The sequence below is a fragment of the Sturnira hondurensis genome, unplaced genomic scaffold (genome assembly GCF_014824575.4).
Source record: "Sturnira hondurensis isolate 20B ecotype Veracruz unplaced genomic scaffold, ASM1482457v3 Scaffold0025325, whole genome shotgun sequence".
Lineage (NCBI taxonomy): Eukaryota > Metazoa > Chordata > Mammalia > Chiroptera > Phyllostomidae > Sturnira > Sturnira hondurensis.
The window spans coordinates 24,682-39,730 of NW_028097956.1; the positions used below are offsets into that span (position 1 = coordinate 24,682).

Here is a 15,049-nt window from a genome sequence, read left to right on the forward strand (position 1 = left end):
GGCAGGGTCCTGTGGTGCAAACAGGCTCCTCTCCAGGGCTCTGCCCAGACAGCAGAGAAAGGGTCAGAGGCTGCGGCCACCCTGGGGTCCCTACAGGCTTCGCTGCTTGTGGGCCGCCGTGTGCTCACTGCCCACGCCCACCAGACCCCAGCAGCCCTCGGACGGAAAATGCAGCTGTCATGGTCGCACAGGCCTGTCTCAAAGAAGCACCAGGCTAGAGAAAGGGCTCAGAACCAGGGGCAGGCGATAGGCGAGGGGGGGTGTGGGTGAAAAGTGACAACCTGACCCCTGGGGCCACTGGAACCAGTATTCCTAAGGCATCATCCATGCCAAGGGTCAAGGCGGGGGGGGGTCTCGTGTTACCCGCTCAGAGTCACCTAGGGTTAGAAGAGGGCCCCAGGATGACAATCTGGAAGGCTCCCTGGAGGAGGGGGTGGGGGCGGGCTGGCCTTGGAGGAAGAGCGCTGACCGCAGGAGGTGGGAAGATTTGCGGGAAGATTTGTGAGCTGGGCGCGTCACCACGAAGCGAAGCGAAGTGCCCTGACACCCTGGCTGCAGGTGAGATGGGGCAGCTGCCCCGCCTCTGGGGGCCTCGGGGAGCGATGTGCCCACGCCCATCTGGTCCCACTACTCTGAGCTGACCTACGCCCGCCCCTGCGGACCCCCCACCCGGGGCTGCGCGTTCCTGAACCTCGTTTTGACTATTACTCCACTGTTGACGTCTTCCCACTTTCTGCTCCTAGTGACCCCTCCAGCCTCCAACCGCAGGGAGGAAGTAGGGCTTTCCGGCCGCTGTGTCCCTCCTCCACCTCCAGGTCTCCGAGCCCACTCCAGGGGCTTCCTCCCACCACGCCTCATTCTGGCTGCGGGCCCTGAGGCCCCTCACCCTGAACCCCTGTTCTCTTCCCTAGCTCCTCCTCCACGGCCTCGGAGTTTCTGGGTCCCCTCCCCACCTGTTCCCCCCGGTAGGGTGAAGGGGCGTGTAATGCTGACCTGCCCCCTTCCGGCCTCCTTTGGGCGAGCTTCAGGCTCTCCCCAGCCCCCAGCCACCCGCCTGCCCAGAAGGAGAGCTGCTCACTCACCACCGGAGGCTCCCGGTCCCAGGGTCTCACCCAGATGATGCACCAGATGCCTGTGGGGGATTCAATGTGAGTCCCCAGGCTCCCTGGGGGACCCCCTCCCTCTGTCACAGACCCACCTCCTCCAGGAAGCCCACCCAGACGCCTCCTGGTGCTCCCTCCCCTTGTACTGGGTCCTGGGGTAAGAGGACCAGCAGGAAGCTGCCCAAGGGTCAGGCTGGCCCCAGCCTGAGGTTGAGAGCACGGGGAACAGGTCCAGGCCATGGCCGGGCCCGCTGGCCCTGTATCGATTAGGGAAAGTGAACCCGGGATCCCAGGCCTTTCCCCAGGCACCGAGTCAGAGATGCACGCGGTTGGTGCTGGGGAAGGGCCCACCTGTCTGGCAGGTGTGTCTCAGCTTGGGGCACCCACAGCCTTCCCTGCCAAGAGGAGAGGGGAATCTTCTCAGGACTGGCCCTGGGGCCCCCACACGCTGTTGGAAACGGGGCCACCCCCGGCCCAGTGCCTCCTCTCCCTCCCACGGCTGGGAACCCCCCGAAGATCCTTCCCCAGGGCTGTCAGACCCCCGCCCACAGCCTGCCCCAGCCGGGTGCCGGGTGGCCTCCGGGGGCTCAGGTGGACCCCGGCGAAGGGCGGGCCTGGCCCTGCCCAGGCGTGTGCCTCCGGGTGTGCCCTGTGCCGCACAGACTCGTCTCCCGGGATTTTTCCACACGGAACTCGTCTCCCAGAGAAGCAACCGGTCTGATGAGCTGGGCGTGCGGGCATCCCCTCCCTGCCCTGCGGCGCCCCTGCAGCCCTGTCCCGCAGTGAGGCACCTCCCGGGACAAACTCACTGGGCCAGGGATGGAGCCCAGGGTCCCTCCGAGGGCAGCGGCAGCTTCTGGGATGAGCCACGAGCCCAGCAGTGTGTGGGCCACCAACAGGGTAGGTCTCCCACCCTGCGCCACCTCCTCCAGCCCAGAGGCCCCACCCCAGCTTTACCCTAAATGCCCACGCTGCCCCATAAACCCCCCCACACTCTGCCCTCTGACCGTCCCCAGCTCCCTTCTCCCCGCACTAACCCCCACTTCCTCCCCACCAGGCCCCTGCCCCCAACACCATTCCCATCTGGAGCCGAGTCCCTGCCAGGACCGAATGCACTGTAAGACAAATGTCTTTGTGTGTGTGTGTGTGGGGGGGGGGACCCTGAGGGGAGGGGAGGGGCCAGAGAAAGCCTCTGGGGGAGGGAGGCTGTGAGAGTGGTCCACAGGGCTTTGTGAGGAGGTAGGGGGAACCGAAAGGTACTCGAAGCTTCAACTCCTCGTCCTCACTCAGTCTACCAGGGGCATCTCCTGGACCCATGCCAGGCCTCCTGAGAGGCCTGGCAGCTGCTGGTCAGGCTGAGAGAGGGGCTCAGGGAGATCCCCGGCCTCCGGCACCCCCCACTCCAACACCTGAGTCCTGGCTTGCAGGGCTCCTGGGTTCTGCCCACCCAGTCCTGGCTGGCAGCTGGGAGAGGCTCCTCTGAGTCAGCCCCCTGGGGTGGCCCCACCTTCGAGTCCCATCACAGCCCTGACTCACGTGCTGGGAACACTCGCATGGCTTGGGGGCCAGGGGCCTGGGAGGGGCGCCAGGAAGGCCCAGCCAGCCCTTGAGGCCTCTGCAGAGGTGTTGGGGGGTGGGGAGCTGGTGCCTTAGGTTTCTAGCATCTGGGGACTGGATGGCTGTACCCAGGGGCATGAGCTTCCAAGGTCTCACAGCCACCAAAGACAGTGAGTGACAAGGACTCCATAGGGCCTCTTCTAGCCTAAGCCTTGTGTCCTCAGTCCTGACCCTTAGCACTGGCCCCTGACTCCTAATAGTGGCTCTTTGCCTTTTTTAGTGGTCAGCCCCCGCCTAGGCCCCCATCAGCCTCCAGGTTGGGCCCCTGGAGCCGCCTAGAGCACAGCAGGCCTGGCTAGCTCACCGTGTGCCCCCCTCCCCCCACCCCCACCCCGCCCAGGGTCCCGGCAAGGCCTTCTGGGTCAGAGAGCAAATCTGGGCTCAGCGAGCAAACCTGGGCCCAGACCTGCAGCCAGGTCCTGGCAGGCGCTGAAGGAGGAGGCGGCCAGGCCTGGACCTGGGCCTGTTCTTCCACCTAAATTCCACCTTAAGCAGGCGGCGGCCCCTCCCTCCTACCTGGCCCAGGTGTCCCCGCCCCCAGCCGAGCTCAGGGCTGGGCGGACGCCTGTCTCCCAGCCAGCGGGGAGGGAACTTCAGGGACAGGGCCGCTCCGGACGACACCTGAAGACAGTTCAGGCTGGAGGCCTCCACAGCGGCCCAGGCCAGGCGGCCCTGGCCCCGCGTGCCTGCCGCCATGCAAGAGGGCAACTTCCTGCTGTCGGCCCTGCAGCCCGAGGCCGGTGTGTGCTCCCTGGCGCTGCCCTCAGACCTGCAGCTGGACCGCCGGGGTGCAGAGGGGCCGGAGGCCGAGCGGCTGCGCGCCGCCCGGGTTCAGGAGCAGGTCCGCGCGCGCCTCCTGCAGCTGGGCCAGCAGCCCAGGCACAATGGGATGGCTGAGCTCGATGGGACAGCCAGAGGTAGGCAGAAGCCAGCAGGGTGGGCGCCGGGTGGCAGGGATGGCGGCGGCGGGCAGAGGCGGCCTTGGCGGGTGTGGTGGTGCCAGGCCAGACACCTCGGTGAGACCGGCTCCAGGGTTCAGCTCCCTGACTCACTGGAGCCCTGCACTGAGTCACCCATCCCGCCCAAGAGGGTGTGGGAGAAGCCGTGGGTGGGGCTCCCTACCACCCCTCGGGGCCCAAGGGGCCCTCTTGGCCAGGCCTGGCTGGGACCGCCTGCCCCTCAGCCCTGAACCCCAGGAGCTGACGGGGTGGCTGGCACAGGGCACATGGCAGGCCCGTCTCCGGGGGCACACCTGCAGCATACCTGGCACACGTCCCGCCCCCATGACAGGCTCACACAGGGTCCCCGAGACAGGCGGACATCAGTGCCAGGGGGGCAGACGTCCCGGCTCTGTTGCCCTGCCCACCCCCATGCCCCACAGGAATGGGCAGATAGAGACGTGAGGGCGGGTCTGGGGATCCTGGACGGGTGCCACCCGCCTGCCCGTCCGACCAGGGTCCCCTGCGGAACTGCAGGGGAGGCCCCACTGCGGTGACCCAGATCCTCTCTGTGACAACAGCGGGGTGGGGGTGGGGGGCTCCGTGCCAGGCAGACCGCCCTGAGTAGGAATCCTGGCTCCCCTGAATACATGTGCACACACGTGTGTGAGTGTGCACACCGTGTGCATCCTGTGTGAGCACGAGTGTATGCTGCCATGACTATTAATGCCATTTCCTCACTCACCAAGCCACAGCAGCAGGGACCAGGGTTAGGAGCCTCCCAGGGTGGCAGGGGCAGAGACCTTGGCCCACAGTGGTTCCCGTGGAGGTCAGCTAGCACAGGGGTCACTGGGGTAGCCCGGGTCCCTGGGTCCTCCCCCCCACCCCCAGGCCTCAGCCTCCCTGATGGCCTGGGTGGCGCCCAGGGGTCATGGGGTGGAGGGTGGAGCAGAGAAGGGTTAATTACTACCCTGGCTGCCCTGCCAATTAGGGGCAAGAAGATTATAATTTGGGGTGGGGGTAAGGTCCCCAGGCTGAGTCTGCTCGCGTCAAAGGGTTAATAGCCCCTGCCTAGGAGCTTCGTTAACCAGGGCAGGTCTGAGACAGAGGCCAGGGGGCGGGCAAGGCCCCTCGCCTTCACCCCAACCTGAGTACTCTGGGGAGACCGGACCGATCCCCACAGGTGTGGCCCCAGCTGGAACCCTGGCAGAGACGAATCCCCCAGGCCGCCCCTCACTGTCCAAAAGCCCACCCCTCCCCAATCTGTCCCACTGCTCTGCCTTGGTCTGCCCCCACCATCTGTCTCTCCACCCAGTTGTCTGCTCAGCATCCTTCCAGGCTCCCTCCTTCCGGCTTAGCAACCCTGTCACCCTCCAGTCTGTCTGTCCACCCACCCGTCCTCCCCACAGCCCATCTCCCATGTCTCCGCCCTCCACCCACCCCACCTGTCTGTCCACTCACCACAGAGTCAGGCTGGCGCCAGGGCCCTGGGTTTGTGAGTGGCTGGGCAGCCCGGGTGTGGCTTTGCCAGGTGGGACAGGGGACCGCCCCTCAGGACAGACTGGTCCAGGGACACTGTCGGCGAGCGAAGCCTTGCCCTGTGTGGCCACAGTACATGACGGGCTTGCAGGAGGTCACCGTGGCTTCCTGGAGGAGGGGCCTCCGCAGAGACTAGGGCGCCGGTGCCGGGGTCCCTGGCACGCTATCCAAAGGGCTGGAGGTCGTCGGGCTGAGAACATCTGTCCCCCAGCACAGCTAGAGGAGACGGAGGCTGTGGCAGAGAGGCCACCAGGGCTGACATCAGAGGAGACAGATGAGGCGATGGCAGGGACCAGGGCCAAGGCCCCTGCCCCCCACCCCCTGCCCCTGGTCCCAGGGTCCAGGGCACAGGCAGGGCACCAGTGCCCTGCCATCCGGCCCGGCTATGCTCCCACGGTCCCTGTCCGCAGGCACGTCGTGGGGCCACTGCCACACTCTGCAGACAGGCTTCAGCTCCCGCTCGCAGGGCCAGAGTGGGGACAGCACCTCGGTGAGTGACACCCGCTCCAGCGGGAGAGCCGGGGCTCTGCGGTCGCAGGGGAGCGGTTCTGGGGGAGGCTGTGGTCCCCAGGGTCGGGAAGAGCCCCGGCCCCCCTCACTGCCCCCCACCCATCCTACCCGCAGACCTTCCGGCCGCTCGCCAAGCCCTCCTACAGCCCGGCTGCCTGGTCCTCCCGCTCGGCAGTGGACCTGAGCTGTGGTCGGAGGCTGAGCTCCGCCCACAATGGGGGAGGCGCCTTCGGGGTCGCAGGGTATGGAGGAGCCCAGCCCACCGCATGCCTAAGCACCCGGCCGGTGTCCTTCCATGAGCGCGGAGGTGGCGGAGGCAGCCGGGTGGACTATGACACCTTGTCCCTGCGCTCCCTGCGGCTGGGGCCTGGGGGCCTGGACGACCACTGCAGCGTGGTGTCCGAGCAGCTGGAGCCCGCGGCCACCTCCGCCTACAGGGCCTTTGCCTACGAACGCCAGGCCAGCTCCAGCTCCAGCCGGGCAGGAGGCCTGGACTGGCCAGAGGCTGCAGAGGGGCAGCCGCCCAGCCGGACTATCCGTGCCCCCGCTATGCGGACCCTGCAGCGATTCCAGAGCAGCCACCGCAGCCGTGTGGGGGCTGGGGCAGTGCCGGGGCCCACCCTGGAGCCCGTGGTCCGAGCACCCTCGGTGCGCAGCCTCAGCCTCAGCCTGGGCGATGCCGGCCACCTGCCGGACATGCGTGGGCTGGACAGCTATGGCGGTCAGCGCACTCTGCAGAGGCTCAGCAGTGGGTGAGCTTGGCCTGGCGTGGGGAGGGGGCTGCTGCCGTGGCCCCAGGCATCCCCAGGGTCAGCCTGACCCTTGGCCCCTGTCTCTGCAGCTTCAATGACATTGACTTGCCCTCGGCAGTGAAGTACCTCATGGCCTCAGACCCTAACCTGCAGGTGCTGGGAGCTGCCTACATCCAGCACAAGTGCTACAGCGACGCCGCGGCCAAGAAGCAGGTGACCGCCCTGTGAACACCCCTGCTGACCCCGGCTCTCACTGACCTCTGGTCCCTAACCATCCGCCCTATCGAGCTGACTGGGCACCCTCCACCCTGCCCAGAGCCTCCTCTGCAGGGGGGAGCAGGAGGGAGTGCTATGCACGCCTCCGCACACCCCCACACCTCTGCACACTCCTTCACACTTCTGTGCACACCTCCGCATACACCCGCACACCTGCACACACCTTCACACCTCTGTGCACACCTCCACACACCTGCATACCTCTGCACACCTGCACACACCTTCACACCCCTTCACACCTCTGTGCACAGCTCTGAACACACCTTCATGCCTGCATAGTATGCACAGATATGTCAATCTGGTGTGCCTGTGCCTGCAGGCCCGCAGCCTCCAGGCTGTGCCCCGGCTGGTGAAGCTCTTCAACCACGCCAACCAGGAGGTGCAGCGCCACGCCACGGGCGCCATGCGCAACCTCATCTACGACAACGCGGAGAACAAGCTGGCCCTGGTGGAGGAGAACGGCATCTTCGAGCTGCTGCGGACACTGCGTGAGCAGGATGACGAGCTGCGCAAGAACGTCACAGGTGCCTGTGCCGCCCCCGCCTCGAGCCACCCTGTGGCCCTCCGCCTGCTCTGTCTCTGTGCTCGCCCACCCTGTCCCATCGCTTCTGTCGGTTCCCGTGACTGCCCTTGTGGCAGGTCTCCAGTGCCCAGGGCCGTGTCCCCAGGGTCTACTGCAGCCCGGGGCCCGGCAGGTCACACTCCAGCTGCCCCCAGTGGGCTCCCGGGTGAGGCTCACCAGGATAGGTGAGCCCTGGGGGAGGTTAGAAGCTTCTTCTCAGCATCCAAGGAAGAGCCAGAGGGATTGCCGGGCTGCCCTTGACCACGGTTTTGGCCCCACCTGCCGCAGGGATCCTGTGGAACTTGTCCTCCAGCGACCATCTGAAGGACCGCCTGGCCCGAGACACACTGGAGCAGCTCACAGACCTGGTGCTGAGCCCGCTCTCGGGGGCCGGGGGCCCACCCCTCATCCAGCAGAATGCCTCAGAGTCTGAGATCTTCTACAACGCCACAGGCTTCCTCAGGTGCGCCACGCAGGGGGCAGTGCTGGGCAGGGGGCAGCCGTGGGGCAGGAACGGGAGCCCCGGAGGCCTGACGCCAGGGCAGAGACGGCCAGGGAGCTGGGAACAGACAGACCAAGCAGGGCTAGGAGCTGATGCAGGAGGCTGCCCGGTGTGATGCCAGCAGACTCCGGTTTCATTAAGTCCGGGCTTGAGCTGACCTTCATAACCTCCTCTGAACGCTTTGAGGTGTGGGCGGGATGGTCGTGCAGGGGGGCCTGGGCCAGCAAGGACCAGGGGCAGGAGGTGCCCGAAGGACCTTCAGCCCTTGGGTTCAGGTCCCTGTCTGTGGGGGTGGGATCTTCCTGGGGTTCCCCGGGGGTGTCTCTGATCTGCCTCCATCCACAGGAACCTCAGCTCAGCTTCCCAGGCCACTCGCCAGAAGATGCGGGAGTGCCACGGGCTGGTGGACGCCCTGGTCACCTATATCAACCATGCCCTGGATGTGGGCAAGTGCGAGGACAAGGTGAGGGGTGACCAGTGCCAAAGGGGTGGGGGGGGGAGCCAGCTTGTTCTGACCACAGTCTGCCCACTGCAGAGCGTGGAGAACGCCGTGTGTGTGCTGAGGAACCTGTCCTACCGCCTGTATGATGAGATGCCACCGTCAGCCTTGCAGCGTCTCGAGGGCCGGGGCCGCAGGGACATGGCCGGGGCACCACCCGGCGAGGTGGTGGGCTGCTTCACACCGCAGAGCCGGCGACTTCGAGAGGTGGGCTCAGGCCCGAGCGGGCAGGGGCAGGGAGCCCGGCCTGACCTTGGCTGACCCTCCGCACCTTCCTACCCAGCTGCCCCTCACTGCCGACGCACTGACCTTTGCTGAGGTGTCAAAGGACCCCAAGGGCCTCGAGTGGCTGTGGAGCCCCCAGATCGTGGGCCTGTACAACCGCCTCCTGCAGCGCTGTGAGCTCAACCGGCACACGACAGAGGCAGCCGCAGGGGCCCTGCAGAACATCACTGCCGGGGACCGCAGGGTGAGGGGCTTCAGAGCAGATGCCCAGGCTGAGGGGACCCACGCCTGGCCACCTGCAGGGGACTTGAGGGGAACATGGGGGGTGGGAGCCTGCTCTCCAGGAGTTTGCGGTCTGTGGGGGGAGGGACAGCAGACAAACACAAACTCGCGGACAGGCCAGAGAGAGAGGAGAAAAGGCAGGAGAGTGATGGACTCAGAGCTGGGCAGGAGGGACAAGAAAGAGGGATGTCCAAGGGGCAGCAGGAGTGAGGCCAGTGTCCCAGACGGGACAGGCCTCGAGGCCGTGAGCTTTCAGGCTCCGCACTAGGTCTGAGTGGAAGTGCCCGGGAGGCCTACGCCGACAGGGGCCTGACCAGTCTCACTCCGTGAGGTCCCGGCTGGGGTGCACGGGGGATGGGAGCCAGTCCTGCCTCAGTTTCCCCACAAGGGGACCCTGAGGATGCAGAGGAGGTGCCAGTGCCTTCACCTGCTCTCACCAACCCCTCCCCCACCTTCAGTGGGCAGGCGTGCTCAGCCGCCTGGCCCTGGAGCAGGAGCGCATCCTGAACCCGCTGCTGGACCGCGTCCGCACGGCCGACCACCACCAGCTGCGCTCGCTGACCGGCCTCATCCGGAACCTGTCCCGGAACGCCAGGAACAAGGACGAGATGTGTGAGTCAGCGCGTGGTGTGGGGCCCCGCCCTCGCCTGCCCAGCGGGCTCTCCCCGGGACCTGGTCTGTACTGCTGCCCAGCCGGGCTGGCTTCTCGCCAGGGCTGGGAGTGGGGCCAGCACTGACTGCCTGGCCTCCCGCAGCCACCAAGGTGGTGAGCCACCTGATTGAGAAGCTTCCGGGCAGCGTGGGCGAGAAGTCCCCCCCACCCGACGTGCTGGTGAACATCATTGCCATACTCAACAACCTGGTGGTGGCCAGTCCCATTGCGGCCCGAGACCTGCTGTACTTTGACGGGCTCCGTAAGCTGGTCTTCATCAAGAAGAAGCGCGACAGGTGAGGCCGCCCTGCCACCCAGCCTGCCTTCTGCCTTTGCGCGCCTCCTGCTGACCCCTGCCCTCCCTCTCCAGCCCTGACAGTGAGAAGTCTTCCAGGGCAGCCTCCAGCCTTTTGGCCAATCTGTGGCAGTACAACAAGCTCCACCGGGACTTCCGGGCGGTATGTTCCAGCGGCAACAGCAGCAGGCGGGGCCACAGCGCTGGGGCTGGGGCCAGCACGTGGGAGGACTTGCAGACTGGGGGGGAGCTGGAGGCCCAGGGAGAGGGGTCCACACCAGCACCCCAGGGAGACGGGCGGAACGCAGGGTGGCTTGCACCCTCTCACTCACTCCCTTGCCCCCAACTGCAGAAGGGTTATCGGAAAGAGGACTTCCTGGGCCCCTAGGCAAGACCTTCCCGGAGGAGGAGGACACACCTTGGCCCAGCCTCCGAGGGACGGGCTCAGCTCAGCACCACCTGCCAGCCGGCCTGGTGGAGAAGGCTGACGGCCCAGGGGCCACTCGCTGCTGCCCCACGTGCAACTTGGAAAAGCCTGGGCCACCAGGGAGGAGACGGGGTGGGGCGGGGGGCTTTCAGCTGGGGACTTGGCTTCTGTAGGACAGGGAGTGGGGCAGGGCTTCAGGCTGCTCTGGTGTGTGGGCGTGACCACGGCAGAGGTGGGGCAAGGTGGGGCTGGTGGGGCCCAGCAGTGCACTGGGACGGCCAGAGCTGGGAGTCAATAAAGGTGGTCTTGATGACAGCAGCCACAGTCCCGTGTGTCTTTTGGCCACTCTGACCCCTGGGTATTCCAGTGTCCCCAAGCACAACCATGCTGTCCTCTGAGCTTACCCACCAGCCTGTCAGGTTGGGGTGGGGGGGTGTCGATGAAGAGAGCAGGCCAGGGGCAGTGACCACTCCTGACTTTGGTGCTGTCCTAGTCATGAGACAAAGGCCCCCATCCCATCTCCTTGCCCTGCTCCCTGGGGGTGCCTGGCCAGGGATTGTCCTGCTGTCCATCTGAGGCTTGGGACCCAGCAGGTTCTGGGACCCCTTCCCCCTCGCACTGAGCCAGGCCCTCTGGCTGCGAAGCCCCCACTGATCTTTTCACAACCAAGGGCTTCCTTTGCAAAGCTCAGAACCTGGAGTCTTTAAGGGGGTTGACTCCCCAGCATCTGTCTAGGTCAGAGGGAGCTGGGGACAGCCACACTGCCCCTGTCCACCCCACCTCGCAGAGGGATCCAAGGAGGCCATGCCAGAGCCCCGTCTGAGCTGGCCCAGCATGGAGGTGGGTGGAGAGAGAGGGAGGGAGTGGCCGTCAGTGTGAAACAAAGGGTGGGGGGTGGTCAACGGCCCTGAAGAACCTGAGATGGAAGTGAGGGGTGCCCGGCCCAGGACACTAAGTGCCCCCGTCCTGCCCCAGGAGAGGACAGGATGCAGCCCCAGCAGGGTCCAAAAAGACTTTATTTTTCTGGCAAAAGGACAGGTCCCAGGGTCTCAGGGCCATAGGTGGGCAGGGCTTCAAGGTCCCACTCCCAGCTGTCCCTGGCATCCTGTGGTGCCACTGGAGGTGGGGGGGGGGCACCTACATGTCCTCCTCCGACACCAGGCAGTAGAAGTCCGTGCGGGCGCTGTAGTTGCGGGAGCCAAGGTCAGAGATGTCCACCTCACTCCCCCGGGCCTCTTGCGGAGAGACCCCACTTGCATGTGGTAGAGCTGGTGGCTCCCCAAAGACAGGGCCTCGGACACCTGCAGGGGGGACACCGCCAGGCCTGACGCTGAGCTCCCTCCCTGCTCACCCTCCTGGGAGGTAACATTTGAGGACCTGGAAGCTCTGGGCACATCTTAGGCCCAAGTGCCTCTGGGGAAGCTGTGTGGTGAGGGGTTCTGTGGGGTTCCAAGCCCATCCACAGCCTGCAGGGAGGAGTCCCGGCCACCTGAACCCCTTTCAGAACTCCTCAAAGCTGTGAGCCCCCCTTCCATCCAAGGTAGAGTTCCTCAGGGTCAGGGGTCAGGGGTGGGGGTCAGGGGTGCACATACCCAGGTCCCCTTCGGGGTCGAGGTCCAGCTCCGGGTCCACGGTCCGACCCTCGGAAACATGGCCTCGCACAATCAACATGGGGTCCTTGTCATCCTGCAGCCGGGTCTGCGGGTCTCCCTCCCTCGTTCGGTAATGCACCTTCCGCGGCAGCGCCAGCTGTAGCTCTTTCCAAAAATCGGAGAAAGGCGTCTGGGGGCCAAGGTGGGGCACTGAGCGCGTGTGAACACGTGCGGGAGGTACACGCAGAAAGCCCTGGCCCCAAACAAACAGCACGCCAGAAAGCGCCTGCACTTGCTCCCGCGGAGTCTCAAAGGAGGCTGCTTGGGCAGCTCGCCACGGAACTCCACCCACCCCGGAGCCCGCACCACCCTCCGCACCACGGAGCCGGGCCTCCAGCGCAGCAGGGTCACCAGGTGGCGGTGCTGGCGCAGCAGGAGCAGCGCAGGGTGCTCGGGGTCGCGCCGCTGACCCTCGAAGGTGATGAAGATGGGTCTGCGCGTGAGCTCCAGCAGCCGGCACAGGCCCTCCCTGCGGGGGCGGGACAGTCAGCAGGTCGCGGTTGGGCCCCGCCCCCACAGCCCCGCCCAGCACCCACCGGAAACTGTGGCTGCACCAGGCCCGCCCCAGGAAGGCGTCCGACAGCACCACGATGAGGCGCCGGCAGCGGCTCAGGTTCACCAGGAGGTCGGCGGAGGGCTCTGCGAAAAGCCAGTAGGCTGGGGCCCCGGGGGTCAGGGTCCAAGGCGGGAGAGGGTGGGGCCCAACGAGAGGCGAGGCCAGGGCCGAGGGGCGGGGTCACGGGTCGAGGAGGGGCGGGGCCCAGCGCGGGGGCGGCACCCCGGAACGGAGTGCCGCAGTACCTGCCCGCGGCAGGAGGTCGCGGTCGTCAAGGAAGAGCTTGTAGCCCCGTTGCCGCTCTAGCTGCGGCTTGAGGATGAAGTTCACGAACTTTCGATCTTCGGGGCTGTCGCTGTAGGAGACGTAGGCATCGTAGAGCTTCCCGTCTGCAGACGGCGGCGGGTCAGCGCGGCCCTTCCCAGGCCAGGCCGCCACTTAGGGCCCCCTCACCCTTTCCCCAGCCGCGCACAGGACCGAGGCCCGCACCCCAGACCCAGACCCCGCCCACGACCCCTCCCCAATACAGGATTCTTAGCGGGGACCCTACAAACATCAGACTGGCCTCCTGGCCCCCTTCTGCCGACCCTCTGTCCACCGGGGCTGCATGCGTCCATCTCTCCTGGAATGTATGCTTACCGGAGCCCTGCAGGGCTGATGCGTCCGTATTCCCCACCTCCAGAGCCCCTCCACTTGCTGGGGGCAACCCCTACCCGGAGGGAGCCTGGGGAGGCCTTGCGGCTGATCGCGCGTACCGTTCATCTCCACCTCCCCGTAGTTGTCTTGGTACCAGAGCTGCGCGTTGAGCCGGCACTTTACGTAGAGCAGGGCCACCAGAAGCAGGGCCAGCAGGACCAGCAGCGAGGCCAGCACGGCCGCCAGGTGGCCTGCGGGGCCTAGGTACAGAGCTGCAGCCTGAGCCGCTGCAGCCCTCATCCAGCCCCTCCAGCCCCCAGGCTCCTCAGCCCCCTCCTACCTGTCCCCCTGTATCCCCCTCACCAGCTCTCCAGAGAGTGAAGGAGGAGGAGCTGACATTCCAGATGGAGCAGGTGAAGGCCCCGTAGTCCTCAGCACCGGTCAGATTGACCCCCAGGACACTGGATACAAGCACCTCTGACGAGTTGGCCTCGACCCTGGGCAGACCAGGCCCCACTGTCTCACCTGGGGCCGGAGAGCATCAGTGGCCACCCCAGAGCCCCTCCTGTCTGGGGTTCACCCCGAGAGGCTCAGGCTGGGCCTTCCTGGGCAGCCCTCGGCCATAAGCTGAGAGGGGTGGCAGAACCTGCAGAGGGCAGGTCTGTTTAGTGACAGTCGGCCTGATCCTGGGTCTGGGTCTGGGTCCTGGGGTCCCTCAGGTCCCAGGCTCGGGCCAATGGCCCACGCCTCACTTAGGCCTCAGGACACTGCTGACACCCGTGGCCCTGGACAGCGGTGTAGAGAGTGTCCGCAAGGGCCATCTGTCCCTGCAGTCACTGACTCTCAGTCTGTGTCCAGAGTGGCACTCTGCCATGTCACATCTGGGAAGTCACTCCCCAGCCCATATCCAAGGGGTTGCAGACCAGGGTGTGGGTCGGAGAGGCCACCTGCCGTGCACGTATCGGGAGTCTCTTACCAGGAGTCCTCGTGAAGGCCGTGGTGGCTACCATTGCCCAGCAGCAGCCCATCTTTCAGCCACTGGACTGAGGGCAGAGGACAGTGGGGTGAGGAGACCACCCAGGCTGTGCAGTTCAGAGTGACCACGCTGCCCAGGGCTGGTGCCAGTGTCTGGTCTCCAGAAGGGGAGAGGAAGTCCGGGGGCCTGCTGCAGTCATCTGCAGAAATATGACCCGGCAGGTTAGCCGCGCTCAGGACACCTGGCTCCCACTCCCCGCAGGTCAGTGCGCAGGAAGAACAGGCTGGCCAGAGGCATGTGTTGCTTGGTGGCTACACTGTGTCTGTCCCAGGGTCCCATGGAGGACAGGGCCCAGCATCTGGCTGCTTGTCAACCCAGGATGAGAGCCCCAGGCCAAGGGCCAGACACTGCAGCCTCAGCCCTGCCCCCTCCTGGGGAAGCTGCTGTGAGTGTGGGCACCTTCCACCTGGGATAGGAGCTGACCACGGGCAAGCCTTCCCGCCTCCCTGAGACCGAACCTTCTCATTTTCAACCAGACTGAGGGGCACTACCAGGAGTCAGAGAAGACAGCCCTCATCTCGTGGTGCGGTTCCCCAGCCACCCACATCTCCCTGCCCCCTGCCGGACTGTGCCCACCCCCGCCAGCCTGAGGGAGGGTGAGCAGAGCTCGGGCTACGTGGCAGCCAGGAGCCAGAGAGGTGCAGGAGGCGAGGGTGGGGCTTGTACCCCCGCCGACCAGTCTACCTGCCATAGTCCTCTGTCAGGTAGTCCTCTGGCAGGCTGGGCACGGTGCTGGCCCTGGCTGGGTGGGCTCCTCAGCTGAGCAGAAGGGACCCTGAGGGCTGGGCAGGACGCCCTCTCTGTCTTCTCAGCGAGTCAGTCAGGGCGCCAGGATGGGTCAGAGGCTGCCGCCATCCCCAGAGAGCCAGTTAAACAAGAACAGGATGAGTTAACATGTAACTTTGGCTGCAAACAGCACCTGCTGCCCCTTGGGTGCCAGCAGAGCCCCGAACAACGCTGCTCCGAGCACCTCACACTAGGCCTGGGCGG

The 15,049-nt window shown here is 66.0% G+C and overlaps 2 protein-coding genes across 2 annotated transcripts; one reads left to right on the forward strand and one right to left on the reverse strand.

Annotated features, from left to right (window-relative positions):
- Positions 1-3,271: 3,271 nt before the first annotated feature.
- On the forward strand, positions 3,272-10,498 carry PKP3 (plakophilin 3). Its single transcript, XM_037039245.1, has 13 exons — positions 3,272-3,637; positions 5,608-5,687; positions 5,822-6,459; positions 6,549-6,672; positions 7,055-7,259; positions 7,586-7,760; positions 8,145-8,262; positions 8,335-8,505; positions 8,582-8,767; positions 9,264-9,417; positions 9,561-9,753; positions 9,828-9,915; positions 10,105-10,498. Exons 1-13 carry the CDS (start codon positions 3,415-3,417, stop codon positions 10,138-10,140), a joined length of 2,391 nt encoding a protein of 796 aa, XP_036895140.1. The 5' UTR covers positions 3,272-3,414; the 3' UTR covers positions 10,141-10,498.
- A 679-nt stretch (positions 10,499-11,177) lies between these two features.
- On the reverse strand, positions 11,178-14,750 carry SIGIRR (single Ig and TIR domain containing). Its single transcript, XM_037039247.1, has 9 exons — positions 14,744-14,750; positions 14,000-14,198; positions 13,387-13,520; positions 13,143-13,283; positions 12,633-12,776; positions 12,368-12,470; positions 12,150-12,300; positions 11,772-11,961; positions 11,178-11,480 (listed from the first exon to the last, which is right to left on the reverse strand). Exons 1-9 carry the CDS (start codon positions 14,748-14,750, stop codon positions 11,317-11,319), a joined length of 1,233 nt encoding a protein of 410 aa, XP_036895142.1. The 3' UTR covers positions 11,178-11,316.
- Between the last annotated feature and the right edge of the window lie 299 nt (positions 14,751-15,049).

Coding starts and splice junctions, on each gene's coding strand:
- PKP3 (XM_037039245.1), top strand. CDS start 3,415: ATGCAAGAGGGCAACTTCCTGCTGTCGGCCCTGCAGCCCGAGGCCGGT. Junction 6,460..6,548: donor CTGCAGAGGCTCAGCAGTGG/GTGAGCTTGGCC, acceptor CTGTCTCTGCAG/CTTCAATGACATTGACTTGC. Junction 7,761..8,144: donor AACGCCACAGGCTTCCTCAG/GTGCGCCACGCA, acceptor CTCCATCCACAG/GAACCTCAGCTCAGCTTCCC.
- SIGIRR (XM_037039247.1), bottom strand. Junction 12,471..12,632: donor CGACCTCCTGCCGCGGGCAG/GTACTGCGGCAC, acceptor GGCTTTTCGCAG/AGCCCTCCGCCGACCTCCTG. Junction 11,962..12,149: donor GCTGGAGGCCCGGCTCCGTG/GTGCGGAGGGTG, acceptor CTTGGCCCCCAG/ACGCCTTTCTCCGATTTTTG.